General features: G+C 42.0%; 2 protein-coding genes across 8 annotated transcripts; one reads left to right on the top strand and one right to left on the bottom strand.

The window, feature by feature from the left end:
- Positions 1 to 847: 847 nt before the first annotated feature.
- GPR15 (G protein-coupled receptor 15) lies at positions 848 to 8,450 on the bottom strand. 2 transcript variants are annotated; one of them, XM_070508547.1, is made up of 2 exons: positions 5,378 to 8,450; positions 848 to 2,852 (listed from the first exon to the last, which is right to left on the bottom strand). In XM_070508547.1, the coding sequence occupies exon 1, from the start codon at positions 6,882 to 6,884 to the stop codon at positions 5,802 to 5,804; it is 1,083 nt and encodes a 360-aa protein (XP_070364648.1). In that variant the 5' UTR covers positions 6,885 to 8,450; the 3' UTR covers positions 848 to 2,852; positions 5,378 to 5,801. The 2 variants fall into 2 exon arrangements, with proteins under 2 accessions (XP_070364648.1, XP_014685948.1); XM_014830462.3 differs by having other exon boundaries at positions 850 to 3,008.
- Positions 8,451 to 14,749: 6,299 nt separating this feature from the next.
- On the top strand, positions 14,750 to 24,498 carry CLDND1 (claudin domain containing 1). 6 transcript variants are annotated; one of them, XR_011503112.1, is made up of 6 exons: positions 14,750 to 14,887; positions 16,169 to 16,478; positions 18,624 to 18,734; positions 20,119 to 20,256; positions 23,220 to 23,421; positions 24,074 to 24,498. XR_011503112.1 is itself a non-coding variant. In XM_070508549.1 (5 exons), the coding sequence occupies exons 2-5, from the start codon at positions 16,187 to 16,189 to the stop codon at positions 23,303 to 23,305; spliced, it is 627 nt and encodes a 208-aa protein (XP_070364650.1). In that variant the 5' UTR covers positions 14,750 to 14,887; positions 16,169 to 16,186; the 3' UTR covers positions 23,306 to 24,498. The 6 variants fall into 6 exon arrangements, 5 of the variants coding, with proteins under 5 accessions (XP_070364650.1, XP_014685945.1, XP_070364651.1 ...); XM_070508549.1 differs by having other exon boundaries at positions 23,220 to 24,498; XM_014830459.3 differs by lacking the exons at positions 23,220 to 23,421; positions 24,074 to 24,498 and adding an exon at positions 20,411 to 23,206.
- Positions 24,499 to 27,736: the final 3,238 nt, after the last annotated feature.

Here is a 27,736-nt window from a genome sequence, read left to right as displayed (position 1 = left end):
ACATGGACTAAGTATGGGCTTCTCCCTGAACATTGGAAAAGAGCAAAGAGGGTGATCTGACTTGTAATTTTCTTTTCATCTACCAAGTTCTTCTTGCATGCCAGTACCTCATTCTTTGATTCAAAAATAAGTAACTATTTGGATCGTAAACTCCATGAAGAAACAAGTTCTACTTCTTCCTCTTTAAATTTTAGAGTTAATAGTGCCATATATAGAGCAGCTGATTGTGGAACAGGCTGTTTGTTCAACCTTTTAATAGGGAATTTTTTTTTCTTTTAAAGATTAGCACCTGAGCTAACAGCTGTTGCCAATTTTTTTTTCCTGCTTTTTCTCCTAGATCCCCCCAGTACATAGTTGTATATTGTAGTTGTCGGTCCTTCTAGTTGTGGCATGTGGAACGCCACCTCAACGTGGCCTGATGAGCGGTGCCATGTCCGTGCCCAGGATCCGAACCAGCAAAACCCTGGCCACGAAGTGGAGCACATGAACTTAACCACTCAGTCACGGGGCCAGCCCCTTAATAGGGAATTTTAATCCATTTGTATTTTATTGTTGCTGTTGATATATTCATATTCATATGTGCCACTTTGTTTTGTATTCTCTATTTACTATATTTTTTTCTTTGTCTTATTTTCTCCTTTCTTGTATGTTCTGTCAGGTACCAAAGTCTGATTATTAGCAACAAGATTCATAGATGCTTATCAGTTTCATTTGCACACCATGTGTTTGTGTATTTGTGTGTGTGTGTGTGTGTGAGATAGAGAGAGAGAGGTTTTGTGAGTGAGAGACCACTATATGCCTGGTTCAAAATCTATCAGTTACAATAACAAATCCTTGGCTGTCGTAGTGCATTGTGCACAGCAAACACTTCGCATTCACAGTCTGATATTGAGATGCTGACTGTTTTCAAGGAACTCCACAGGTCTGTAGCATAAAGGGCATAAAATTAAACCACTGACCTATGATGTGATGAGGAATGAGTGACTTAACTAGCGAGTCGGGCCAAACATCCAGGACTGACATCTCAATTCTGCTTTATTTTCCGCACATCATGCAGTAGCTTTGAAGAGGTTACACTTTACCAAATTTGTATGGAATAAATTAGATGCTATACCAGAATTTGCAAAATTTAGGGATTTGTGAAAGTTTTGCAATAGACAGTTGTTAATACCGTCTATACGCTATAAGGGAAAGAGCAGAGTTGCTTGCTGAAGACTGCCACAGAAACATTTTTTTAAATTAAAAATAGTCTTTAGCCACACAATTTTTGATGCATTAAATTTTATTTGCTCTAAGAACATCACAAGATCTAAATCTTCTGCATTGTATATAATTAAGAGCAAATGGGAGAGTACACTTTTGAAATATAGATCATAAAGTATTCTAGCAATGAGGACCTTTCATGTTTCATGTGAACTGATAGTAACAGAGAAATGAAATGTTTCTAATCAGAATTGATAAGAGTTAGCAGATAAGTATGTTAAATTTCCCATCAATGTTGACAAACATGAAATACTCATAGATGAAGCTTAACTCTTGTTAACGTGGGCGTAATAGGAAACTAGCTAATTATTAACTCCTCTTAATTAACAAATAAGAAAATCTCTGAATAATGTCAGATTGATGATATCTTCCCTTGGTCCATAGAGCATTATAAAACTAATATGAACATTGTATCATAAATCTTTTAAATTGACCACTTTAAGTTAACCAAGATTCAACTTAACCACATGTGGCCAACTCAATAAAGTTCCACTGTAATTTTAAAGCACCTTTGGGTCTTAGAAATTTGGTATTCATGTACGTACACCAAGAAATCTTTAGTTTAATAACGGCTGCCAACTAACACAGTACTTCCCTCCACTTTTAGATTGACTGATGGACATTTCATGTGAATTATATTTTGCTATGATTTAATTTGTCATAAGAACCTTCACTTTATTAACAGTTTAAAACATTGGATATTTAAAGTAGGTGTTTTTTTTAATGCTGTAGGTTAATCTTAGGATGCAACGCCCACTGATCAAATACATTTAGGAAATGCAGCTCTACTAAAGAAATGACAAGGATAACAAGAGACCAGGGTGACCTATCCCAAGCTGTATTTTTCCGTCTGCAGGACAAAGGCCGGTCACTGGCACTGTTGTTTTCCCCTAACACTTATACGTAAAGTCTAGTCATAATTGTTTACTCACAGAACTGATAAAAACAAAGAATGTTGACTCAAAGAAAAGTACTTAAAATACGAACAGGCATTTTCAAGAGGCAATCCAATCCACACCAACCTCTGCGGAAGGCCAAGCGCAGTGCCGTTTGCAAATATTCTGGCGGTTGGAACCATCCTCCTGCTTTCTCTCCGAGGGCACTTTTCTCTCGGGGCTGGAGGCCTCATCTTGCTGGCAGTCTACACCAGTGGCACTTTGAGAAGTGAATTTGTAATTCTTTTAATAATGCTTGACTTTTGTGAATGAGCACTGCAGGGAAAGCCAAGGCTCACTGTCTTCTGTGGCACACATTTGACAAGTCATTTCTTACTTCTGAGATTGCTGGGGGAATAGAGAATGATTTGAGGAGTCGAGATGAATCATAGAGGAAGACTTCTTTCACTCAGCTTACCATCGCACTGTGCATTTCTGCATCTATTTAAAAATTAACTTGTGACCCCTAGCAATGGTCCACTGTCAGTCACGCACATGGCTTCCTCCAAGACAGCCGTTCTCACTCGGAGGTGATGTGAGTTGTTAGAGAGGACAAAGGCCGGGGCTCCCAGGAACGTCAGGTTAGTCTTCATCTTTCAATGCGACCCGAAGAGAGCAAATGTGTGTTTGAGACTTCATGCGCCTTGAGGATATCTATTTTAAAATCAATTGTAAGTTACCAGACAACATCTTACGTGCGCTTTAACGGAGAGTTTTTCTGTGGTAGGTTCACGAACAATTGCTTGAGAAATCCTTGGGAGATGACTCTCCTTTCATATTTGTGATTAAAGTGCTGGCAGTGGCTTTGGTCTGCTTAAACAAATGACAACAAATAGTATTAATCTGCACTAATTTCCTTACGCAATTATTCTTGTTAAATTTTATTTTGTTTTTCTCAGTTTGCACGTAACCAGCAAGGCATGATCCTGTTAGGGTGCCCAATTAATTTTCTAGAAATTTGTGGCAATATGTGTTGATTTGTTCTGTAATGACATTAAATTCCCAGAAAGTAGCCCTCAGCGAAGTTTAATTGAGATAATAAAAATATTGAAAAGTTATAAATATATGTCTATGTTTCTATATATATCTGTATCTATATATGTATATAAACAAAATTTGTTCACATCAAAAATGTGGAAATTATTATGGTTTAAAATACATTTAAGTGGTTAAAATATTATAACGTAAATTACATTTCATACTAGAGGAATCCATATACGACATAGTAACATGCCAACTTAATCAAGTTTTGAGTTACCTTCCATCAGAGTTATGCTATCTGTAAAATTATGCCTATTTTTCCTTCCATCACTGGTACATTATGAATATAAAATACACTAAGTTTCTTAAGGCACAAAATTATCATATCCATTTAAAGTAGTAAAAAGTTCAACAGTATATTTTTCTTCTATGTTATTTTAAATATTCCAGAAAAAAGTAAAGAGATAAAACAGAAGTGAGACAGAGTCTTAATATTTGTTAAATGAGAGTGATTGTGTCATTTGATAGTCTAGTTTGGAAAATTTTAAGTAACATTCAATAATTAATAATAGAAACTCAATCACTTTATATCGTAACTTTTTACTCAATATTTTAAAAAACTTTATATTTATTAGTCTTACAATATCCTTGAGAATTCTATAGACGTGGGTATTACATAGGTATGAAAGATTAAAATGATTTGTTCAATGTGCCAACATTAAGGATGAAGCTCAACCTAATAACTCCAGTTTTCTCATTTCCTAACAAATACCTCAGCTGATGGACTGGGCTCTTGTTCAAGGGTTATATCTCTCAAAGGTGATGCTTCGTGATGAGTAATCCTGCTTTTGCTGATTTTGCTTTTGTTTTATAGAAGTGAATGTCTTCTATTCTCTGTATTTTGTTTTTATTTAACTTTTGGAGATCTATTCAATTGTTTTGAAGTTTTCCAACAACTTTATTTCTTATGATTTACACAGTCTTTTCTTTCTCTATTTATGATAATTTATTAAAAGGCTGTTTGAATATCAGTATTAATATCAATATGTTGATAGAAATTAATACAACATATAAGAATACTTATACATGGAAATTATATTTTTTATTTAATAAAAGTTTAAGAGAAATTAACAAATTAACCAATGTATAAAACCAAAAACTATATTTTCAACTTTTAAGTAGATTATAATATAAGAAAATGCCTGGTATTTGAGATTTCATTTAATGTGAAAGGTACATAGGATGAACTTGAATTACCTAGTCTCTGAAAAGATTTAAAGCTTTCCCTGATTTTCAAATCTAATATTTAGAATTAAAATAGTAATTCATTTGCATCAACAGGGGGGTAAAAACATAACCGTTTCTCCTGAATCAAAAGATGTTTACCCAATAGTATGTTGCTGCTCCAAAACCTTTCGTGGTTGCTGCTAATCACCTATTTTTCACTTCAAAGTCTTTAAAAGGAATATGGGTACCAATTGACTCAATATACATTTATTGGGTGAAGGAATTCAGGAAGGTTGTCGGGTTTGGAAAAATGTATTGAAAATACGAGTAACATCTTCATTATAGATTTTTCACTTCAGAGCATCCTACCTTCCTATACTACTGGACCAAACCTTGAAAGTATATACACTGAGCAAATGATGCTACAGGGAATGTGTACTACTAACATTTTAATTAAAATACAAAATAATAATCTGCATGTAGCTAAGCATTTGATGACCTCCAATTATATTATTAGTAACATTTTCATTTGATAACTAGATAACTGGGTAATTAAAAACATGTAATTAAAGCAAAATCATATCCTAATTTATAAAGGCAATGAAAACAAAAGAGCATAGTAAAACCCCATCGCAAAGTAGTTATTGCATCATTCCAATGAGATACATTTTTACCAACACAGCTTATAAAGAAAATAAAGGTCAAACCTTGCTCTATGCTTCCTTGTTAAAATACTCTAGAAAACCGGGTGATAAAATAAATCATAAATGCAATCATAAACACAATACAAAATGATTTTATCCCCAGGAGCTTTTGGCTAGGCCAGAGTTACTGTGAAAGGCACAGGGTGGAAGACAGTGCTGGAGATGGTAAAGAATCACCATGCAAAGTTTCAAAGATTAGGCCAGACCCTCACTCATTACACAGGAACAACTAATTACAGAGCATAGATGTATTATATTTTTTTCTACCTGCATTGTCACCACATTTGTCACCAGATGAAAGTGGGCAGAATCCTTTAAATGTAGTCCAAATGGAGCCTGTACAAAAGGTCGTATGGAGGAAGGCACCTTGGTTCTTGGAGAGGAAAAGGCCTGTACATGCACGAACACTCCTGAAGAAAGCTGGTCCAAGCAGGAGACTTGCCCTCAGAGTTCAAGGCCACAAAGCTGTATTGTGCCTGGTGAACTTGATTGTCAAAGGTCAGATAAGGCCACTCAGCTAAAAAACAGCACACAGCCTGATTATATCCACAAACACAGGGACTTTGCAGTCACGTCTTCAAAAGTCAACTCTTGTATTTATGAAGTAATGTGAATATCATCACTAATACTTTTCTTTGTCGCTGACAAGTTAACTCTCCAGCCAACAGAGCTTGAAATGTCCCAGTCTCCTTTAGAGTGACACAGACCTCTTCCTCCTTCTGGCAAAATCCTCTGCATGGACGAAGTTGGAGAGAACCTTAGTGAGGTGACTGTCTGAGGTCTCGGTGCTGCTCCCAAAGTCATAGTTCTTCAGGCAAGGGCACAGGCAGCGCACGATGGCCCGGCGGATGTAGCCATCAAAGACGTAGTAAATGAAGGGGTTGACACAGCTGTTGGCAAATGCCAAGGGCCCGCTCACGTCCATGCCCTGCTTCAGAAAATCTTGGGAAATGTAGAGTTCTTGCTGCAACCCAGAGACAATGGACAGGAGCTTGAAGGTATTGAAGGGCAGCCAGGAGAAGACAAAGGCTGCCACGACAATAAGGATGATCTTTATGGATTTCCTCAGCTTTTTGTTGTGCTTTCCTGACTGCTGGTAGTGGGCACACAGCTTCCTCGCGATGCAACAGTAGCAGGTCACAATGCTCACCAAAGGTGCAAAAAAGGTAAAAATTAGGGCCACCAGGCTCCATGCCCACTTAATCGAAGTGGCTCTCTTCTCTGCACAGTATGGCTTGTCACCAATCATGGTGAGCTCCCTGGACAGAAGAGTAGGCAAGCCCAGGAGACAGGAGATAAACCAGACACTGGCGCAGACTCCATACGCACAGTCTCTCCTTCTGAATTTCCTGGAGATGGCTGGACACACGATGGCCAGGTAGCGGTCTACGCTCATGCAGGTGAGCAAGAAGACACTGCAGTGCATGTTGACTGAGATCATGTAGGAGCTGGCCTTGCACAGGAAAGAGCCTGTCCTCCACAGTCCTGATGATGCTTCTTTATCCACCCAGAGAGGCAACGTGATGAGGAAAATGAAGTCAGAGGCAGCCAGGTTGATGATAAAGATGTCAATCAGTCTTCGGCTGCCCCGTTTGAAATGCAAGGCACTCATGAGCACGAGGTTCCCCAACACTCCGGCCAGGAACACCGCCGTGTAGAAGATGGGAAGGAAGATGGATGTGTAAGGCACAGGGGAGTGGGCCTCCTCAATTTCAGGGTTTTGGCTTGTAGCATAGAAATAATCCAAATAAGCTGAAGTTGCTTCTGGGTCCATCACTAAAGATCAGGAGCCAAACCTGGTGAGTTTCCTTACCCAGGAAGTTTTTGTATGAATTTTAGAAATCTCAAGACAGTTTCTTTTATACAGTACCTGCCTTTCCCCAACCCCCACCCTCAAAAGATCTAGGGACAAACATAAAAACAGAGATGAAAAACTGCAGTTTCTACCAATCCTCAGAAAGGGCCCACCAGGAACACCCCCTGATTGGTGTCGGGTGGCTGTGGTTGTGGTTTTCTTTATTTGCATTTGCCCAGGAAACTGAGGTGTTTTTTTGACTTTTTTCTTCAAGATATTCAATTTGTTTCTTTAAATCCAGAAATTAGGAAATGAATGTTTTTCCTCATCAACTTTAAAGACATCCTCTGCTTTCCTGACGCTGACCCCTCTGATCCAGCCTTCCATCTCACATAGAGGATTCTCTCGTATTTTAGAATTTTAAGGTGATGATGATGAAGATACTCTTTTTACTTACATCATTGATGAAATGTGAAGAACACAGTCTTTCATTGCATAAAGAGTAAATTGAAAATTTCCCGATTCAGACCAGTCCACATCTGCGGCAAACACGATTCCAACAAGGGTTTGAGATTTTCCCCATTTATTTCGCTCTTTTGTGTCAGACATAATCGATTCTGTCACATTCAGCATGTTCTTAAAAACAACTTGTGCTTTCATTACTACTTTCCAAACTTTTCCACTACAATTAGCACAGCAACTTGCATATATCTGGTGCTGTGGAAATGTTACTTTATTTGAGTTGATTAGGAAAATGTGTGTTTCTGTGATCCAGTGTTGTCGGCAAGGATGAATTCACTGGGGTATAGCTGCAGGCATTCTTTTTATTTATGTAGTTTACAAACAGGTTTAAAAATCACAAAGTGCTATTTTTACACTCTTGTCTGCTATTCTAATTCAACTGATGAAGTTCCCTTAGGTTAGAGGCACCATCCCTGACCAGGAGCTTTTCTCCCGACAACCCTCCATACCCATCCTCCAGCGGACTCCAGACTCCCTCTGATCTTCTCTTGCTCACACCTACCTCCAGTGGCAGTGAGTTTTCAGCTTTTGAGCGATGACTTTTCCTTAAATACCTCCACACACCAGTGAACTTCGCTTTTGGAATTACAGACCCGGCAACAGACAGACCTATAGTAAGTGACGTTATAACGGAGGTGCCAGTATAGACACAATAAAAGGAAGATCTTTGGTTCAAAACACTTTGACAAACAGGCTAACACCGAAAGGATCCTATTACGTTTTCCTCTCATCTGTTCATCTTTAGACAATAGCAAAACATAACAAACTCTAGAACTGACTCCAGCTGTTTCAACTCCTTTCTGGCCGAAGCAGCTGGAGGCTCTCTCACATTCTCCTCTTTTCCCTTTCCCTCCATCTCATTTCATCGCCAAGATCACAGTTCCAGGCTGATGTTATACTGCACAGAAGAATGTATGCCGGTAGATGAAAATACAACTGTTAACCATTTGAAATCCTTTCTATTGAATTTCTATTTCTTCCGTAATTAATACATATTGAAAAGCACGATCCTACCCGCTGGACGCCCTCCCCACCTCCTTTTCCTGATGTGTTCTAATGTCACCTCAGTCTCTAGGGAAGCACGAGGGCTCCCTGATCTGGGGCAGCCCCGGGAGTCACCTGGGAGTTGAATTATGGGCCTGCGTCTGCCTTCTTCTGTGTCCCTGGCGGCTCTGTGTGGTTCATGGGGCATATCCTTCACCCAGCAGAAGCCACAGGTGAGAGAAACGAGTGAATACTTGACATTTCTGGGATACAATCTTTCCCCTGGGTAAGCATTAAATATTTAGTAGAGTAATTCATTTTGTCAAGTAGTTTGAAGTAGGACAATATTTGAAAAGGATAGATGGTGTAAACATGGAATATTTAAGCACTCTATCTCTGTATATGTGTGTGCGTATTAAAGTACCAATCATATATATATATGATCGTAAAGTGTATATATGTACATATATATATACTTTATTTACTTGATTTATAATTGCACTTTAATCATACTGTTAGAATTTTGCATTCTACAACCAGAACTTCTTATGGCATTTGAGAAAATTGATGAGATTGATTCTAGGCCTAAGATATTAAAAAGTTTCTTTTTTAGTTATGTCTCAAGAATTCCACATAAAAGTATTATAAAATGAAAAAGAGTTCACACGCATACTCTAGAGGAAAACATCTGGCCATACGTTTATTCTGTGGGCCTTACATTTTCTTTCAGCATTCAAAACAGCATTCAAACATTGTGGGCCTGCTGATATAAACTATCTCAAAGAAATCTGACTTCCTCAGTAACGTTTGAAGCAGTTTGTAGACAAAATGACTCACTTTATCATTCACAGTCACTTTATAATATGGTAATTAGTGTAGAATGCTGCCACACAAGAGCATCCATCACTGACCAACACTATCTTGGGACCCCAGTTAGAAAACAAATCAAGTGTTTTGAACCAAAAAAAGGGGAACAAATAGCATAGTACTGGGCTTTTAATAACTCAAAGAGTACAAAGCTTTTCTAAGACAGAACCCACAGTAAAAGCTGACTAGATAAAGTAGGAGGTCATACTTCTAAACAAGCTTGGTGCAACGGTCATTTTTAGGACTTTCCCCTTTGAAATAAAGGTGAGGTTTCTAACAATAAAACAACCAACTATACGCAGACCAAAACTCAGGAACAACACTGGACACCATAAGCACATGGAAAGACAGCGTGAACAGTCCTAGCAAAAAGAGAGTAAGATGCAAATATTAGTCACTGCAATATAGCACACATGCCACCTCTTAAGAATTGTTTTCCCAGGAAAAACGCTCCGCTTTCCTTCCTCTTCCCTGGCAGAGATAATTACTTTCACCTTCGTGTTCTCTAAGAACTTTACAAGACTGTTTGCAAAGTATCTATTACCTCATTTCACATGGTTGGTTTGGAGTCTGACCTCCTGAGCGGATCAGAGCAACTTGAAGGGAGATACCATCTGTGCTCTCTCCACCGGCCTCTGCTCATGGTAGTTACCCAACTACAGTCTTTTTTGGACTTTCAAAACCATTGTTTTGAACCTGTGGGTGCCAGACCACGTACCCACATTAGAGTCACCGGGGCTGCCTTCTAACTGTAGCTTTCTGAGCCCCGTCCCAGAGCTATTGATTGAAATCATTCTGAGTGGAGTCTAGGACTCTGTATTTAACATGCGTCCACAGTGATTCTTACTCACACTAAAGTTTAGAGTCACTGTTCTAGTTTACAGCTGAACCAACCTTGTATGTTATGCTTTGTTATTATTTTGGCTAGCTTTTTAAAAAGTTTAAAAAATCCCCTCTAAATTTGAACTTCTTAGAAGTCTTCTAGCCTGGATCTCACAAAATTTTAGGAATTAGTTTAGACTTCTGGGCCCTCCCTATTCTGGGTCCCAATTCCTGAGATATGTTCAGCATTGGATCAGACATTGGAGATGAGGAGAAAGTAAGGTTTTGTCCCCTGAGACACACGCTCGAGTGAATCTATCATCATCTATTACACGGCCATGGCTGCAACTTGCAGCCTCTGCTTCACGGGTGGGCTGCAGGTTTCGAGTGAACACAGCCATCCCTAATGGCATTACAGTATATTACTTCTGCTTCTTCTCTGTCAACTGCTCTGGACCCCATATTAGAGATGGATTCATCAGACTATATAGCATATGACATGGCAGAAAGAAACCTCTATTCATACCTGCTCTACTGATGTGTCCTAGAATAAATGGCAAAAATCATGAAGCAATCAGAGTGATATGTTCATTTGTTAGAGAGAAATACTCTCTTGTCCATTTCTTACTTGAGCATCATAAAGTATATAACCATTTAAATAGTCCAGTTTAAGAGATGTGTTTATACTTTAAGAATTAATGATTTTTTTATTCTGACAGTTACTTGGCGAGTTCAGTGCAATGCAATGTAATATATCATGCCAAGTTAAGTGGCATGTATTTGCTGTTATCACGGTCCTCCCCCACTTCATTTATTGGATTATTTCCCTTGGTACTCCACATTTACATGAACAGTAGTGACATTACTATTCTAGGTACATATACTTTAGGCTTCTTCATAATAGTTGATTTAATCTGGATTAGGTTGTGCATAACACAAACTGTATTTATTTACATTGGTGTCCCTGGTACCAGCATGGTGTCTGGCGTAGAATAGGTGGTCAGTAAACGTTTGTAGATAAGGACTGAATTATGCTTGAATTTTGAGTCATTTCCAATGAATAGTGTCTTTTCACAAACTTCTTGGATGGCTTCCAGTTTCCATGATTACCGTTTGTTGTTGAAACAGCAGAGGGCTGTGTTGTTGTATCTTTTCTAATTAGAATGCAGAGAGCCTTCTTGCTTTTCCTTTGTCTGTCTGCGTCTCCCACTCTCTCTCTGCCTTGCATCTTTCCTACGCTGGAGGTGTAGGATACATGAATTCCCCAACGGAACCTGAACACTGTGGATCTATGACAGCCACATTTTGGAGTTACGTTCTTCTTCTTCCAGCAGAATTATGAATCATAAAATTCTAGAGCTTCAAGTGACATTAGCGCTCATCCAGTACGACCATTTTATGAAGGAAGATACTAGGGCCCAGAAAGAGGTCAGTCCCAAAGACTCACATTGATGACTTTAAACTTCTCTTGGGGCCAGCCCAGTGGTGCAGCAGTTAAGTTTGCATGTTCCACTTCAGCGGCTTGGGCTTCGTGGGTTCAGATCCCGGGTGCAGACATGGCACTGCTTGTCAACCTATGCTGTGGCTGGCATCCCACATACAAAGTAGAGGAAGATGGGCATGGATTTTAGTTCAGGGCCAGTCTTCCTCAGCAAAAAGAGGAGGATTGGCAGCAGATGCTAGCTCAGGGCTAATCTTCCTCAAAAAAAAAAAATAATAATAAAAATACACTTCTCATCTACACATGGTCCACTCCCTGTCCTTCAGAAGCAGGGACATCTACACAGCTATAGTTTGTTACTTTGTGTAGATTTTGGCAGAAATTGCTCAAAGGAAAGAGCCATTTTAGATGCACATTTCCATTTGCCTCATCCTTGATTAATTTTGCCACCATTCTAGAGTGAAGGAGTACAAAGAAATTCAAAGACTGATGCATCTTTTTTGAGGATGGCTGTTGATTGGAACTCAGAGCTTGCATATATTCCTATTTTCCTCCTTTCTGCACTCCAAAGTTCACAAGGAGAACAATGAGGACAAAATTATATGAGAAAAGCCTAACGTAGATCTATCTTGTTTAACATAATTTTTAGTTCCTAAATATACGTGCAACTAAAAGGAAATATTTAAGGGATTAGGGAATTTGGTATTGAAGGGGATTCTCACATGGAACTGTTTGTAAGTATGTAATATAAACAAGTTATAATATCTGCATATCTAGATCTTCAGTTTTGGGGTTTATTTAAAATGTAGTGTAACTATACAACCTTCCTGCTGAAACCAGAACCATCTTCAACAAATTAAGCCAGAGGTCTAGTGCAACTTCGCTTTTAAATCTAAATTTCACAATCTGTACATGGTTGCACTAAATCATCTTTAACATTTGTAAAAATACGTCAGGCCAGCCACTGTTTCCCAAACAGCAGAGTAAGAAACAGAAGCAGAAATTTAACTCCATTAATTCATTAAGGATTTATTTTGCCCACCCACACAACATGCAAGCAGAAATAGAAAACAGAAAACACTCACAATACAGGGAGAAATCAGAAATACGGCTGTGTGCTTGGTGGTCCTGGGAGGGAGGAGGCGGTTCCAGTCCTTTGTGCTGAGCGGGAGGACAGTCTCATCTCCACACGCAGACAGTTCCAGGTCCACACTGAACGGGTGAGTGAAATGTGTCTTATGTGTTCTTGAGGCATTCTGCAGACTTGATGGGTGACAGTGTCCTCCTCCTTTGCAGGGCTCCCCAGAAGCATCCACTCTTGAATCACGAAGACTTAAGTATGCTGTGAGCCCAGCCTGGGAATCTCCTGGGCAGAGCTAAGCATGGATGCCTGACATCTGGTCCCGGCAAGCCTTTCCTAGTCGTTTGGCAGTTGGTCCAGAGGCTGGTAAACCTGCTGAAGTGAGCAGGGACACCTACCTCTATAAATGGCTTATTTCTAGCCTCTGGGAAATTGGGAACTTTTAAAGCTGTTTATACTGACCCTACTCAAATATTACAGATGTTCAATAAATATTTGCAAATACTAATTATTTAATAATTGTTTACTAGGCCCTAGGTCCTGTGCCGGGCATTTTATGTGTATTTTCTCATTTTATCCTCACAATGATCACATGGGACAAGTGTTATTGTCAACATCCATATTTTGAGAAAAGAAAAAAGACTAAAAGAGGTTAAGAAAATTGTCTAATGTCACAAAGCTAGTCAGCTCACCCCAGTACTCAAGCTTGGTAAGTCACTTATTCACCCTGGGCTCAGTTCTCTAGTCCATGAGTCGAAGTGGTGTCTTTCAAACTTCCTGTTTACCTGGGTCTGTCTACCGTGTGACTTCACCGGACAGGTTGTTCTGAAGGTAGGGATTTCCAGTGAGGGCCATGGATGGAGATATTTCCTGGTGCATAAATGCACTTAGGAGTCAAGCTGCACAGAAACAATTTGCCTGTGCACCTCCACCACTTTCTCTAGCCGGTGCCTCTGACAAAGTTCTCCTTTGATCAGGTATTCTACACGAAAATCCAGTCATATTTGAATATTACATTTGGCCGTTACTTTATTTTTTGTTACTTTTATTTTATTTATTTACTGGATATGAATACCAGTTCACCAACTCAGGCAAAAGAAATATAACTCCAGATAGAAAAACAGATCAATATCATACCTCCAATCTGTCATGAATGCCTTCAATCATGCCTAAATCTAGAAATTTAATATCAGTGTGAGGCTCCCACCTTTCTCCCGTGCGGTGGCTAAATTCCAAGGCACTGGGGGATGGGATAGCGTTTGCAAGCCGCTCTGGTCCTTGAGTCGGCTGTCTCTGCAGATGTCTGTTGAGAAACCCATCATTTGCTGGTCCCAGGCCACGTCCACGGGTCCACACACGTCATTGCTAAGATGTCCCTGCTTCCTGTCCATTAATTTCGGTGCAGCACTTGACAGCTTAGAATCATTCCGCTGACTCTGTGCCACACAGTCATCTGCAAACTCTGAGGCTGTCTGCCACCTTATCTGCTTACGGCAATATTACGCCAAATTCAGTCTTTTTCATAGTACGTAAGCAATTTTCTTATACACGTTTTTTGACATATCTGGTACCCTCACTATTATTATTAATTTCATATTTCTGTTTAACTAAATGGAGTTTATTTTAAAAGGAAACTTACGTACAGTCAATAGAAAACCAGTATCGTGCCATAAAGAGAAGTATGCATAAATTATTTGCATCCCCATGTCATCACATTCTAGATGAACCCTGTCAAGTCACATCCTTCTTAGTCTGAAGTTCAGCGATAAAACCAGAAGGACTATCTGCTCCAGTGGGAGTGAGGTTGTGAGAAAAGAAACAAGCAGGTTAATATTTAAAAAGCGTAATCTCGTTGCTGTTCACAAATTTAGAGGTCGGGAGGTGTCACGGGGGAGCACCGGACTGGACCGCCTGAGTATAGAGGTCACAGGCAACGACTAGCGGTGACCGCAAACAGATGGCCTCCGACCCAGGACCTCGCTCTCCTCTAAAACCTACAAAGGCCTCAGCCCACACCAGCCTCTGGCGCACGGACGTGACTTTCCTCTGGCGCGGAACTACATCCCCCACAATGCATCGCGCGGCGCCAGGCCCCCTGCTCCCCCCCCCTTCCCGCCTACAATTCCCACAAGCCCCCGGGCGGGGCGGGGCGGCGCGGGAGCGGTGGGGGGCGGGCTCTGCGGGAAGTGCGTCAGACGAGGCGCGCGGAGGACAGGGCTGCGGTCCGCGCTGGACGGCGAGGCCGGCGGAGCAGGAGGATGGGCGGTGAGTGCGCAGCCCGGCGCCGGGCGCGGGGCGCGGGGCGCGGCGCTGCCCTCGTTTTCCGGAGGGTGAAAGGGGTCCTGTGCGCGGGGGCTGGGCTGCGGGGCTGGACGGCGGGTCCCGGCCGAGCGGGCTGGGCGGGGCCTGGAGCGGACCCGGGTCCCTGGCCGGGCCGCGCGGCCGCTCGACCCCCGGCCCGCCCTGCGCCCCCCGGGTGACAGCGCCGTGTCGGCCCGGGCGGGCGGCCGGCGGCGGCGGGACCCTCAGAGGTCGTGGGCGAGCCCGGGCTGGAGCGGGTGGTGAGGATGAGCGCGCGGAGCCGGCTCTGCCGTTGCCGCTGCCGGTGGGCTCGCCGGCCCCGAGTGCCCGGTCCCCCGACGCCCGTTCCCCCCTGCGCGGGGTTCGGGGTCACGGCGGACTCTCCGGAGGCTGACTCAGCCTGTCCGCCCTGAGTCATGGTGCTGCGGCCCTTTCCCGCGGCCGAGCAGCCGTCCGCGCCTTGGGAGGGCTCCTGTTTTCCTCGTTCAGTTTTCTTTCTGGTGGAGGAGACATCGTTTAGTTTGCAGATGAGGTTCAGAAGTTTGAGGAGTGGGGAGAGTAGATGGGAGCGAAGAAGTCGGCAGCGCGAAGGAGTTGGCTTGGCGTTGGTGGATTAGGGGCAGATTAATATCTAGCATATTACATGTTGTTCTCTTTGCTGCTCTGTGCACCCGGAACAGCTTTTCTCTCTGGGTTAACAAACATCTTCAACCCTGTCTCCCAGATAGCGCCTGACCCTTCCCCTTGTTGTAGAAGGTTACCCTCTTCAGAGGAAGAGCGGATTTCCTCTGCTTCCTTTCCTCTGCCCTCTTCACACTCAAACCCAGAACGCTTAATGCTCTGCAGTTTGTATAAAAATTCAGTCTGTAATTACAGAGGTATTCACGGTGCCTTGCTGACTCCGGGCATGTCTGTTGTTTGTATCTGTAATGTGTATGTCCATTTCAGTGTTGTCTGTTTTAGTGTGCAGGTGATAGACTAGAGAACAAGACCTCTGTCTCCGTAGCATCCTGGGTATGTGAGCATTCAATAAGTACTTTCATGATCATGAGTTTTGTTTTGAACTTAATTAAGAACATGCTTGCTTTTTTTTTTTTTTTTTTAATTCCTTAATGATCATATGTTACTTTAAAGAGTCAAGGGATGGGGAATAGGGTCAAGGGTGATTTTCAGATAATTCTTTTCAGAATAATCTCTATTTGTCCTTGAAGTCTAACTTTTCTTCTTTCTTCAACTTTTAAACAGAGCAGTCTGAATGCCAGAATGGATAACCGTTTTGCTACGGCATTTGTAATTGCTTGCGTGCTCAGCCTCATTTCCACCATCTACATGGCAGCCTCCATCGGCACAGACTTCTGGTATGAATATCGAAGTCCAGTTCAAGAAAATTCCAGTGATTTGAACAAAGGCCTCTGGACCGACTTTGCTAGTGATGAGGCAGATGAAAAGACTTACAATGATGCGCTTTTCCGATATAATGGCACAGTGGGACTGTGGAGACGGTGTATCAGTATTCCGCCAAACACGTACTGGTACAACCCGCCAGAAAGGACAGGTATTCTCTTGTTTCAACTTCTGCCGCCTGCACCTACTCAGTAGTAGACAGAGGGATGTGCTGAGGCCCCACTATGTAGAAGCAGGTTTGTGGGTTCTTGTTCTCCCCAAAGAAAGAAATCTTACTTGTCTCTTCTCTCTCTACCACCTTCCTCTCCCCAGCTTCCATGAATTACCATGGTGCTGATTAATATTGGTTGGATGAGGAACTGTCTTTATCTTGGGAAGGCCATTTTAAATTTTTGTAGTTATTTACCCACTCATTAAAATTTTTTTTATTAACCTCACACATGTCGTGAGGAAATAGTTGGAAAAGTACGTTAGAAAACTTGAAATACTTGGTAACTGGTAAAAGGACTAGTATCCAAAATCAAGTCAACAAATATGAATTGGTAGACTTTTGTGTGTTAGCTGTATCTTAGTAGATATTAGCATTTGCCCCTGAAATCTTAGAGGATATAATCTGACCAATTCTACATTTAAATCTGTGCATATTTGAGGCTGTTTTACAACAATCTTGATAGAATTTGTAGGTTAAAAATATGCATTACAGAAGTAAAAAAAGAAATCTAAGAAATTGTGTCAGGTTTATTTCGCAGGCATTCTTAACATTTAAAAATTTTAATTTCCAGTCATGAAAATGGAAACTTTGGAGCTCTTTACCAAAAGGGAAAACGTTACAGTTTGTTTCTATTTGTGACTACTTCACTTGGCCTCTTAGTGGGAAGCACTGTATTCAAACCCGAGCACAACAGGCTTGAGTTTCCATACATCAAAAGAATGATAGTTGTGATTATATATGGAAGAAAGAAAGTAGTTTGGGAAACAGGGGGAAGTTAGTTAGAATTAGTTGTAAAATGTTCAGTTTTACTTATGAGAGGATAGGCACACTTGATATTTGAATCTTGCCGGTCATTTATCATTCAGTCAACAAATGTTTATTATGTGCCTCCTATTCCACAGCCTAGTAGCTTGGAGGAAATCAGAGAAAAACAAATATTCTTACTCCTGGGGAGCTAACATTCTAAGAAGGAGTGACAGGCAATAAACAGAATAAGTAAGTGTAACAGTATCAACAGAATAAATAATTATATAGATGTTAGCAGATGACACGTGCTATGGGAAAATACAGCAAAATAAAGGGGATTTGGAAATAGGTGGGAAGGGGCTGTTTGTGGGTGTATGTTACGATGTTCAGTGATAGAGGCGGGATATGCTTCAACGAGAAGGCACCACTTGAGTAAAGATTTGACGTAGGTGAAGGAGTTGGCCGTATGGATAATTGTGGAGGCTGGGGGTTGATGTGGATTAGAGGGAACAACCACTGAAAGGCCCTGTGGTGGGAGCATGCCTGAAATAGTCAAGGGCCGGCAAGGAAGCCAGTGGGCTGGAAGGAAGGGAGAGAGGAGAGTTGGTGCGCTGTCAGATGTACCCTGGGCGTGGAGTGGGGCCGGTGGGGCAGGATTCCCTGGGCATGACGAGGACTTTGGTTTTTACTCTAAATGTGATGGGTGCTTTGAGCAGCGGAGAGGTGATCTGGTCACCTAGGCTGATGTGCTGAAAACAGACAGGCGGCAGGCAAAGGTGGAAGCCAGGAGACTAGCTGGGAGGCCGTTGGGCTAATTCAGATTTGAAATGATTATGACTCAGACCAGGCTGGTAGCACTGAGCACTGGCTGGATTCTAGATGTGTTTTGAAGGTAGGGCCTCTAGGATTTCTTGATGGAATGCATGTGGCAAGAATGACTCAAAAGTTTCTGGTCTGAGGAACTGGAAGGATGGAATAGTTGTTACCTGCGATGGGGAAGATGGGTGGAGTAGGTTTTGGGGGAGAAGAGCCAAGTCTCTGTTTGTTTCAGGCTCTGTCCCCGCCTCCTCCTTCCTAGTTGTCTTACCTGTCTATTCTCATTCATTTTACTCCTCTCATTTTCTTTCCCTTCTTTGTGCCCATGTCTTAAGCCTGCCGCTGAGAACCACTGGCACCCATTGGGCATTGATGGATCGTGTGTGCCACTTAGGGCCAGAGAGGTTGCTGTCCCTTCCGGGAATATCTTTCTCTATCACTATTTCAGACAATAATTACTAAGACAGATTTTTGAATGTTTATAATTAAAACAACAAGCAATCATTTTTATTCTTGTTCTAGAGTCATTTGATGTGGTCACAAAATGCATGAGTTTCACCCTAAATGAGCAGTTCATGGAGAAATTTGTTGATCCTGGAAACCACAATAGTGGGATTGATCTGCTTCGGACCTGTGAGTACTTTGACTCAGCAGGACAATTGGGAAAAAAGGAAATAATTTTATTTGCCTTTTGTTGAACTCTGTGTTTTGAATAAGATGAATTAGTACATTGTGTCAACTGGAAATGAAATCTCTAATGGTATCCCAAGGAACTCTCTTCTGTTGATTCTATTTTAGAAGTGAGATGGATTCTTAGCACATTGCAAATAGGAAGTTGAGAGAGGTAGCTAATACACTGGATGACAGAATCCAGACACCCCCCCCCCCAAAGATGTTGTTAGTGGGCCCATTTAAAGAGGAAATCTAAATAAGGATAAATATAGGGATAAAAACTTATCCCTGTATTTGAGTTAAACACTTCAGCTACCTGATTTCAGATAGGAATATGACAGCAAAGTTGACTGCAAGCTCTGTATGAGTCAACTGAGGGTCAGGCCTGCCAGAGTGTTCAGCCAGTCTTAGGTTGTAGTAACAAAGGTGTATCTATTAGGAACATTCTATTCCTTGATGGTCAGGCTGCTCAGGAAATACTGTCTTCAGATTTGGACCAAGTTTCCAGGCTAGAGAGACTTACTGGAGCTTGCCCGGAAGAATGACCACATCATGAGAGGAAACATTGAATCAAAGGCACGTGTTCAATTTTGCATTGCGAATAAGGAGAAGTCTGTTACTAACAGAGTTTGAAGGGAAGTTAGAGAAAAGATGTTTATGTAGTTCCGGAAAGTGAAGCCAGCACTAAAAGGTAGACTTTGGTTTAGAGTTGATATTAATACATTGCTAATAATTCAAATAATTTAGAAATGGAATGGGAAGCTTTGTGAAGTCATCAGCTTTCTTCCTACATTGTCGAGGGAATTTACGATAACTAAAACTGCCGTTTATCGAGTGCCTGGCGTGTACTGGGCCCTCTGCGCTGTGCCTGGTGTGCGTTCCTTCCACAGGGCTGTTACAGTCACCTTCGGTTACTCGTCCTCCCGCCTGGAGGCCCTGTGAGGACTTAGCTTTGCTGGTGTGCAGGCCAGGATGTTTTGCTGCACGTGTGGGTCTGCCACTGACTGCACTGCCCCGTTCAGGTTATTGACCCTCCTTGGTAAAATGGAGGTGACGGTAGTAGTGCCTACCTCAGAGCAGCATTGGGAGGAGTACACAAAGCATGTGTGGAGCAGTGACACACAGTAGGCCCTCAGGAATTATTCACCGTTCCTGTCCTTTTACCTTCATCAGGACAAAATTTGCATCCTTTTAAACAATGTGCTTTAGAAAAGGAACTGTAATATTAAAGTACCCCCTTCTCACCTTTCAAGAAAAGATGTAATTAGAATATGAACGAAATCGCTGTGGGGTAGACTGTCTGAAATCATGGTAAGGTTTCTTTCTTCTCTCTTTCTTCCATCAGATCTTTGGCGTTGCCAGTTCCTTCTACCGTTTGTTAGCCTAGGTTTGATGTGCTTTGGGGCTTTGATTGGCCTGTGTGCTTGTATCTGCCGGAGCTTGTATCCCACCATCGCCACCGGCATTCTCCATCTCCTTGCAGGTGGGTCTTGCTCATACAGACCTTCCATCTTCCTGTCTCCTTGGGGACCGGAGAGTTGTCATTCTTAAACATTCACATATTACCACTCTGTCACGTTGCCAGAAAAGCTCTCTCTGTGCTCTTATCTGCCAAGTTTTGTTTTGTTTTCTCTAAGGTCTGTGTACCCTGGGCTCAGTGAGCTGTTACGTTGCCGGAATTGAACTACTCCACCAGAAGCTGGAGCTGCCCGAGAATGTGACTGGCGAATTTGGATGGTCCTTCTGCCTGGCTTGTGTCTCAGCTCCCTTACAGTTCATGGCTTCTGCTCTCTTCATCTGGGCCGCTCACACCAACCGGAAGGAGTACACCTTGATGAAGGCATACCGTGTGGCATGAGTGGGAGCTGCCTGCTTTACAATTGCCATTCTTATTATTTTTTAATATTAATATGTTTCCTTGTCTCCCCTTCCAATTGTTTTTAATTTTTTTTATGGATATACCATTTTATCCTGAAAATCCGCTTTATTTATTCACACAGACAGTTGTTCCTTAATACCACTAAAATTTGTATGGATTGTTCTGAGTGATTCCATCTTTCAAACAGACTAGTCTCGGTTTGGAGTCCAGACAGAAAGAAATGGGTAGACGCTTGGCACAAATTTGTGAAAGAAAATTGATAATGGGAAATTGACCCAAAGCGAGTTCTGCTGATGTCTGTTAGACTTTTCAGTAAAGTAACTTTTCATTCAATTGGAAACTTTAGTTTCTTTGGGAAACCTCTTATCCTTGTTAACATTTAGGTTCACTTTGCCGTTGTAGATAGCCAGTCAGTCAGAGGTATTAGCGCTGTTTTCAAAGACTTATACTCTATAAAATAGAGAAATTACCTAAGATCCTTTCCCCTAAATGTTGGCATATAGCTTCATCTGAGGTGAAATATGGCAGCTGTTTATCTCCACTGTTCCTGTCTACAAGAAAGGAAGTGAAAAATGTAGTGTTTCCTTGAAATTTTAACTTTGGATCTGCAAGAATTCCAATTCAGCCAGACAAGAGGACTGACCTTGTTTTACTTTTTTTTTTTAACTCTCCTTGCGATGTCAGTAGGATTTTTGGTACCACCAAACCATTTTGGATTTTGCTCCTTCCTTCACACATCAGGCTTATTAAGAGTGCTTTCTTTTTAACACTGTATTGGGGTCATAAAGTAAAATTCTCCAACTGCTATCTATTTATTCCAGCTAAGTACCATAAAGAAAGTTCCACCATAATGACCCTCCCAAGCTAGGAAAACTACCACAAGACCTAAAGTTTTGGCTGGTCATTAACTTCCAACTATGGTCTTTATTTCTTGTGGTGAAACGATGTGCCTTTCCTTGCCTAATTCCCTTCCTGATGTGTATTAATGTTGTTTAACGTCTTCTGATTCAGTCACTTTTTATAAATATGTCTATAAACATTGAACTTTAAAAAATCTTATTTATTTATTCCATTACTGTAGCACTTGACAGATTTTAAAAAAATGTAACAGTAATTTCTTACAGTATCCTAAATCTGTCTTTTTTAAAAAATAAAGTAAAAAATGAGACTCAGAATTGTGTATGGTGTCTGAGTTGATTTAAATCTCAGTCGCTCAGGATACAGAGGTACAGGATTCTGAATGAGGATCTCTGTGCTTCTCCGTGGAAGATGCACTGTTGCTCTGCAGGCCTGTCTTTAGGACCAGTGTTTGGGGCTCTGTTTTATCTTCCAGAAAGTGTGGGAACCCCTTACCCCTCTTAGAAAATGAGAGACTCTGTCTCCTGTGTTTGAGTTTTAGAACATGTTTTCAAAGTAGTTTTGCCATCTCTCTGTATCATACCTACTGTGGCTAGTTTCTCATCACGTCGTTTAGTGGCTGTGGATGTTTGTGTTCTACCTTAAAGAAATAAGTCAGCTTCTGACACGACAAAGCCACTGTTACTCTGTGGCCTTTTTCTGCCTGTGAGGTGGCTGCCTACTCAGTTTTCTACCTCTTCCTAACTTGAAGTTTCACTGCCTTCTAGCACCTTCTGTGGAAGGTGGAAGGGCTAAGTGCACAAACGTAGAACACTTTTGGGAATGGGGTTTTAAAATTATTGCCCAATGACATTTTTGCATTGGGAAGTTATTTATTTTAAACTGTCCCTGCCTCTCTTTACCCTAAAGTTCCTCCAGTCTGTAGTGTGCGCTGTGGGACCTCGGTCAGACTCAGCCTCTCGGGCTGTGGGCTCCACAGTGGCCTCCCTCAGCCTGGGAAGCAGCACCACGAGCCCTGTGCTGACTGTGTGGGCTTCATGTTTTAAGCACATTTCCGAGTAGCTGCGGTCATCCCGTCCTGCAAAGACTTTTTTCTTTGGAATACATGGGGCTGCGTTTCGCTTGATGTGAGAATTAGTTTTTCAACTGTCTCATTCTAATCAGGTAGAACCATGTGAAATTACTGGTATTTGACTGTTTTTGATTAAACTAATGCTATATAAAATCAGTGGCAAGTGAAGTCCTATTGATCTCCTTTCACTTAATCTTTGAAAGCAACCCTCAAAATAGTTTTTAGATTTTTCAGAACATGAGTTTTACGGCAATTTAAGAAACGTGTTTTAAAATCTTAGTTTTATGGTTCCTAATTTCATTAAATGATGTGAATAAATATCTTCTATATCCTTTCTAGCAAAAGACATTTCGAAATTTCTTAGGGATAGCCATAAAAACAAAGATGCAATAAGAAAGGTGGAATAGTTGTTCAGTTAACACTGTGTGCCTTCGCTCTGTGTCCTAGTGCACGGGGGCCTCGGGAATTAATCTAGTAGTAACGCGGAGGTTTTACTTGCTGTAGGATTAGTGTGTGTGTGCTGGGGGAGATAGAGTTGACAGGTCACTTGTAGGGGAACAGATTTAGTCACACCAGTGACAAGAATGACATGGCCATACAAGTTGATTTAGAGAGTTTGATTGTTTTTCCGTTTCAGAGACGTCACTGAATTGCAGACTAGCACTGTTCACACTTACGGCATGGCTCCAGCATCTTCGATCGACTGTACGATATACAGTGTGAGAGCATTTAAAATTTAACCCTCATGTAAGCTTTCTCCAGAAGTGAAAACGTGTTGCATTAACCTGACTTTGCCAGTTGCGACGCTTCCTGAAGTTTCCTGGGAGCTAAAGGAGCAGGTAATGGGTGCAGTTCTGAAGACGCAAATTGTTACTTCACGGGCTTGATGCAGCTCTGTCCTGGACAGACGGGTGGAGTCTGCTGGCCTCCTTTCAGCCTTTTACTCATAACTCATGAGGGAAAAATGATTCATACCATGAAAAGAAAGGAATAAAACAAGGAAACACGTCTATGTATAGGAATTCCCTTTCTGTTGCTCGTCACGTGTTCCAACGTGCTCTTCTCACGAATGCAGTTTTCCCTTGGATCAAATGATGATACATGCCAGTATCTTGCAAATCATTATGTGAATATTCTAAATTGCAAAAAGAATAAATTAGAGTAACTATTTGCTCTATAGAAGAAGTTACCATAAAAGTCATTTAAATCCTTTTCAGTGCTAAAGTTTCTATTAGCAAAATTAGTACATTATTTGACATTAACATTTACACACTTCCAGCAAACTCATATAAAACAAGATCCAATTTATATTGCTTTCTACCTTTGTGGTGTTTTAAAAATATGAGACGAAAGATAATTCTGTTTGTCTTCACCTTTTACAATGTTTGAGTTGTGGGGTAACACACCCCCTTTCAGCTCCAGACGCGGCGTCTCGATGTGACCCTTGCCTCACCTCTGCCACCGCCTCTCTTCTCGCTTGCCTCTCCTCAGCCTGTACCGGCACCTGTAGGTTCACAAGCAGCCTTCTCATTCGATTGCGATGGTCTCCTCCCGTAGTCTCCCCTGGCACCTTCCTTTGCTGTCGGCACGGACTGTGCTATCCAGTTTTCTTATTCTCCGTCTCCAGATACTGAGGATGGCTGTTCGAAACTAAAACTAATTCTGGTTTAAAAATTATGCTCTTTGGGGCTGGCCCCGTGGCCAAGTGGTTAAGTTCGCGCGCTCCGCTGCAGGCGGCCCAGTATTTCGTTAGTTCGAATCCTGGGCGCGGACATGGCACTGCTCATCAGACCACGCTGAGGCAGCGTCCCACATGCCACAACTAGAAGAACCCACAACGAAGAATACACAACTATGTACCGGGGGGCTTTGGGGAGAAAAAGGAAAAAATAAAATCTTTAAAAAAAAAAAAATTATGCTCTTTGACTTTAGCTGCTTGATAATTTTAACTATCTGTGACTGTTGATTTATTACTCCCCACCACACATTTTCCAAATCTCTACAAAAGTTAGTTGCTGGAAACCCACATTCCTCCTCAACTTCCACGGAAGGAGTTTATGTTCTCTTTAAGGAGAGAATATTGGAATGAACTCTTCCAGTTTCTCAAACCCTCTTTGCCCCTCCCTACAAACGAAGGCATGTGTTATCTGACTGGAGAGACTTCTGGAATCGTGGCACCAAAAACAGCAAAGTGTGTGGTGGTGAAGTATCCAGGTCAGGAGACGCACACTGAGTTTGTGATTCTAGGTCTGTCACGTGGCCGTTCCAAGCCCCACTTTCCCCATCTGGGAAATGCTATGATTATCATACCTGCCTCACTGAGTTGCAATGAGGATTATGTAAATTGCTCAGCAGAAAGTAGCCACTCAAAAAATGCTGGTTATGACTGGCTGCGTTAAGAGGGCATGGGGTTGCCAACCGCATAAAGCAGTGGTTCTCAGCCTGGGCTGCACCTGGGAACCTCCTGGAGAACTTCTAAAAATACTTGTGCCCTAGAGATCCTGATTTAGTTGATCTAGTGTAGCCAGGTCACTACAATTTTTTAAACCTTTCCAAGTGATTCCAGTGGGTAGGTATGTTTGAAAACCACATTTAAAAGCAAGAGAGAGGATTCTCTCTCTCCTGGGCAGGTTGTTAGAAAGAGACAGTAGTCTCTGTCAAGTAAACAGACCTGGCGCAGTGCCTGCTTCCCAGAACCCACTTCTGTCCTGTGCTTTCCAGCTCTGTCTGCTGGTGACTGGCTCTTTGAGATGGGTCCCAATCCATCACACCCCTGCTGGCTGGAGGTGCGTAGGAAGAGTCTGCCTGCAGACCCGACCCCCTCCAGCAGCTGGTCCTAAGGTTCAGATTCAGCAGGAGGGAATAGGAGGCCTCGTTTGCTTTGGCTTCAATTCCAAATGACTTTTTCTGGTCCAGTACTCTCAGGGACCCTGTAGTTTGGGGTGATAGGGCCTCCATAGAGAAAGGGAATACTTTGACTCCTGTCCCCTTATCAGTTCATTGCATTCCTACTCTTTTGGGTAGAACCAGGAAGGACAGAGGGATGAGTGACTGACATTATTAACCTTTATACAAGTCAGAAATGCTTGAGAATGCAGGGATAAAATGAGGCAGGTGACTGTGAGTCTTAAATAGGAAGGTGCACAGATCCTGAAACATCAGAGCTCAGTGATGGTAGGTTTTGTTATTTGGAGGCTGTCACAGCATGCGGGGAGGAGGCAGCCTTGCCTGGCTGTGGTCAGGCTCTCCGACGTGCGGGAGGTGGAGCTGTGGCGGCTCGCATCTGCATCCAGCAGGCATTAGGGCTGGGGCTGGTGCTACATGTCAGGGAGAGTCTAGTTTCCAGCTAAGGGTCATTTGAAAGCAGACAGAGCTTTATTACACGGGCTTTTTAGCCATCCTTGCATCTCAAAGTGGAAGAATTTTTTAAAGCTTTTTTATTCTTTTTCTCAAACAGGACTGCACTGGTGTGGGATTTTTGTTTTTTCAGTGATTTTGCTGAGCATTGGTTGGTGATTTAAGATTCACTGTACCAAAAGTCTGTCTTTATCTTGTTTAAATTGGATCCAGGTCCCTCAAGGGAAGGGGAACGGGACGAACTTGGATTCCTGTGGCTTATTCTCGGGCTCCTGAAATCAACTACCACCAGAGGCAACACAACTTGATTTGGACGGTTCATTTGAAGTGCTCAGGGTGACAGCAGATTTCAGAAGCACACACCTACTCCCTGTAGGGCCAACCCCCTGGTGTTATTCATGAGTGCTTATAGTAAGTTGCCGAGTGGCACTTCTCCTGTTGTCCTGGACTTAAAGGAGCATTCAAAGATATGAAAGATAAGAAATTATCTTAAAAAATTCTAGACAGAATTCAAACACTTGGGGCTAAAGCCCTTCCAGGATTTCCTTAGAGGAGGCAGAACCCAGTTTTATTATCCTACCTGTCTAGCCATCTCCCCAGGCAGTGCTCCCCCTCCATCCCCCGTTGAGCCAAGAAGATGACAGGTGTGGCCTCCCTGCTGTGTGCTGGACATTGTTCTAGGTGAACGGGCAGAGCAGCTCCCAAGACAATTCATGACTCAATCTGGAGAACTGCTTTGGGTTGAGACAGCACCTCCTTCCCTTTACAGCTGGAGAAACTTTGTGCAATCTCCATTATTTCTCTAGGTCTCGGTGGGATAATAATGTCCACTCTCCACATTTGTTGTGAGGCTTACATAATACATGTAAGCCACTTAGCATGGTGTCCAGCACATCTAAAGCTTTCAATAAACGGTAACCTTACCATAATTTGTCTGCAAATGATTCCACATCCCCAGGCGTGCCTTTTCTCCTAAACTCTAGGTCTCCATTTCTAACTGCCTTCAAGATAGCTCCATTGCAATGTTTTCATGAGACCGCAAACTTAATACATCCAGATTTCTTTCTTTCTTTTCATAATTTCTCCAATTCCCATTTTCTTTATGTTTCTCCCACCTCCTAGACTTTCAATGGCATCGTCTTCGACCCCTCCTGTCCCCTTCCTTATATATCGAATCAGTTACCAAGGCTGTTTAATTCTCCTTCCATAATGATCTCACTAAAACCCTCCTGTCTTACCCTGGTTCTGGCTACCGGATGATGACGGTAGCCTCTGCTGGTCTCCTTGCCGCAGCTCTGTCTCCTGTAATCCATTTTTTATAGCCTGCCAGTCTAATTTGCAAAACCATAGATTTGATCACATCAACCTTTTACTCAAAAATTTTCAAACACCTCATTGCTTACAGAAGCAATCTAGAATAGTCTAGATTTACCCTCACATCCAAGTTCTAACATTAACCAGTTGTATATTTGTAGTGTTTTCTGTTCTCCTCCTTTGACTTTAGTCAAACTCACTGTTGCTTGTACCCGCCCAGCTTACGCTTTCTCAGATCCACGCTTCTTGTTATGCTGTCGTTATTTCCGGCATACTGTTCTCCACGTATTCAAATCCTGTCCATATCACTTCACTGAAATTATAGTTTCAAAAGTCACGACCCCTTCTTTACCAAATGGAATAAAGCTCATCTCAAATGTCTTATTCTTTCAACCCTTACAGTGTTGAGTAACCCCGTTCTCATGGCTTTTGTCACTTTTACCTTGTATGACACTGATTAATGTGCATATCATCTTCTCTACT

Source organism: Equus asinus, chromosome 5 (genome assembly GCF_041296235.1).
Source record: "Equus asinus isolate D_3611 breed Donkey chromosome 5, EquAss-T2T_v2, whole genome shotgun sequence".
Classification (NCBI taxonomy): domain Eukaryota; kingdom Metazoa; phylum Chordata; class Mammalia; order Perissodactyla; family Equidae; genus Equus; species Equus asinus.
The sequence above is the reverse complement of the archived record's forward strand: the minus strand, read 5'-3'. Positions and strand labels throughout refer to the sequence as shown.

Coding starts and splice junctions, on each gene's coding strand:
- CLDND1 (XM_070508548.1), top strand. CDS start 16,187: ATGGATAACCGTTTTGCTACGGCATTTGTAATTGCTTGCGTGCTCAGC. Junction 16,479..18,623: donor CAACCCGCCAGAAAGGACAG/GTATTCTCTTGT, acceptor TTCTTGTTCTAG/AGTCATTTGATGTGGTCACA. Junction 20,257..20,410: donor CATTCTCCATCTCCTTGCAG/GTGGGTCTTGCT, acceptor GTTTTCTCTAAG/GTCTGTGTACCCTGGGCTCA.
- GPR15 (XM_070508547.1), bottom strand. CDS start 6,884: ATGGACCCAGAAGCAACTTCAGCTTATTTGGATTATTTCTATGCTACA.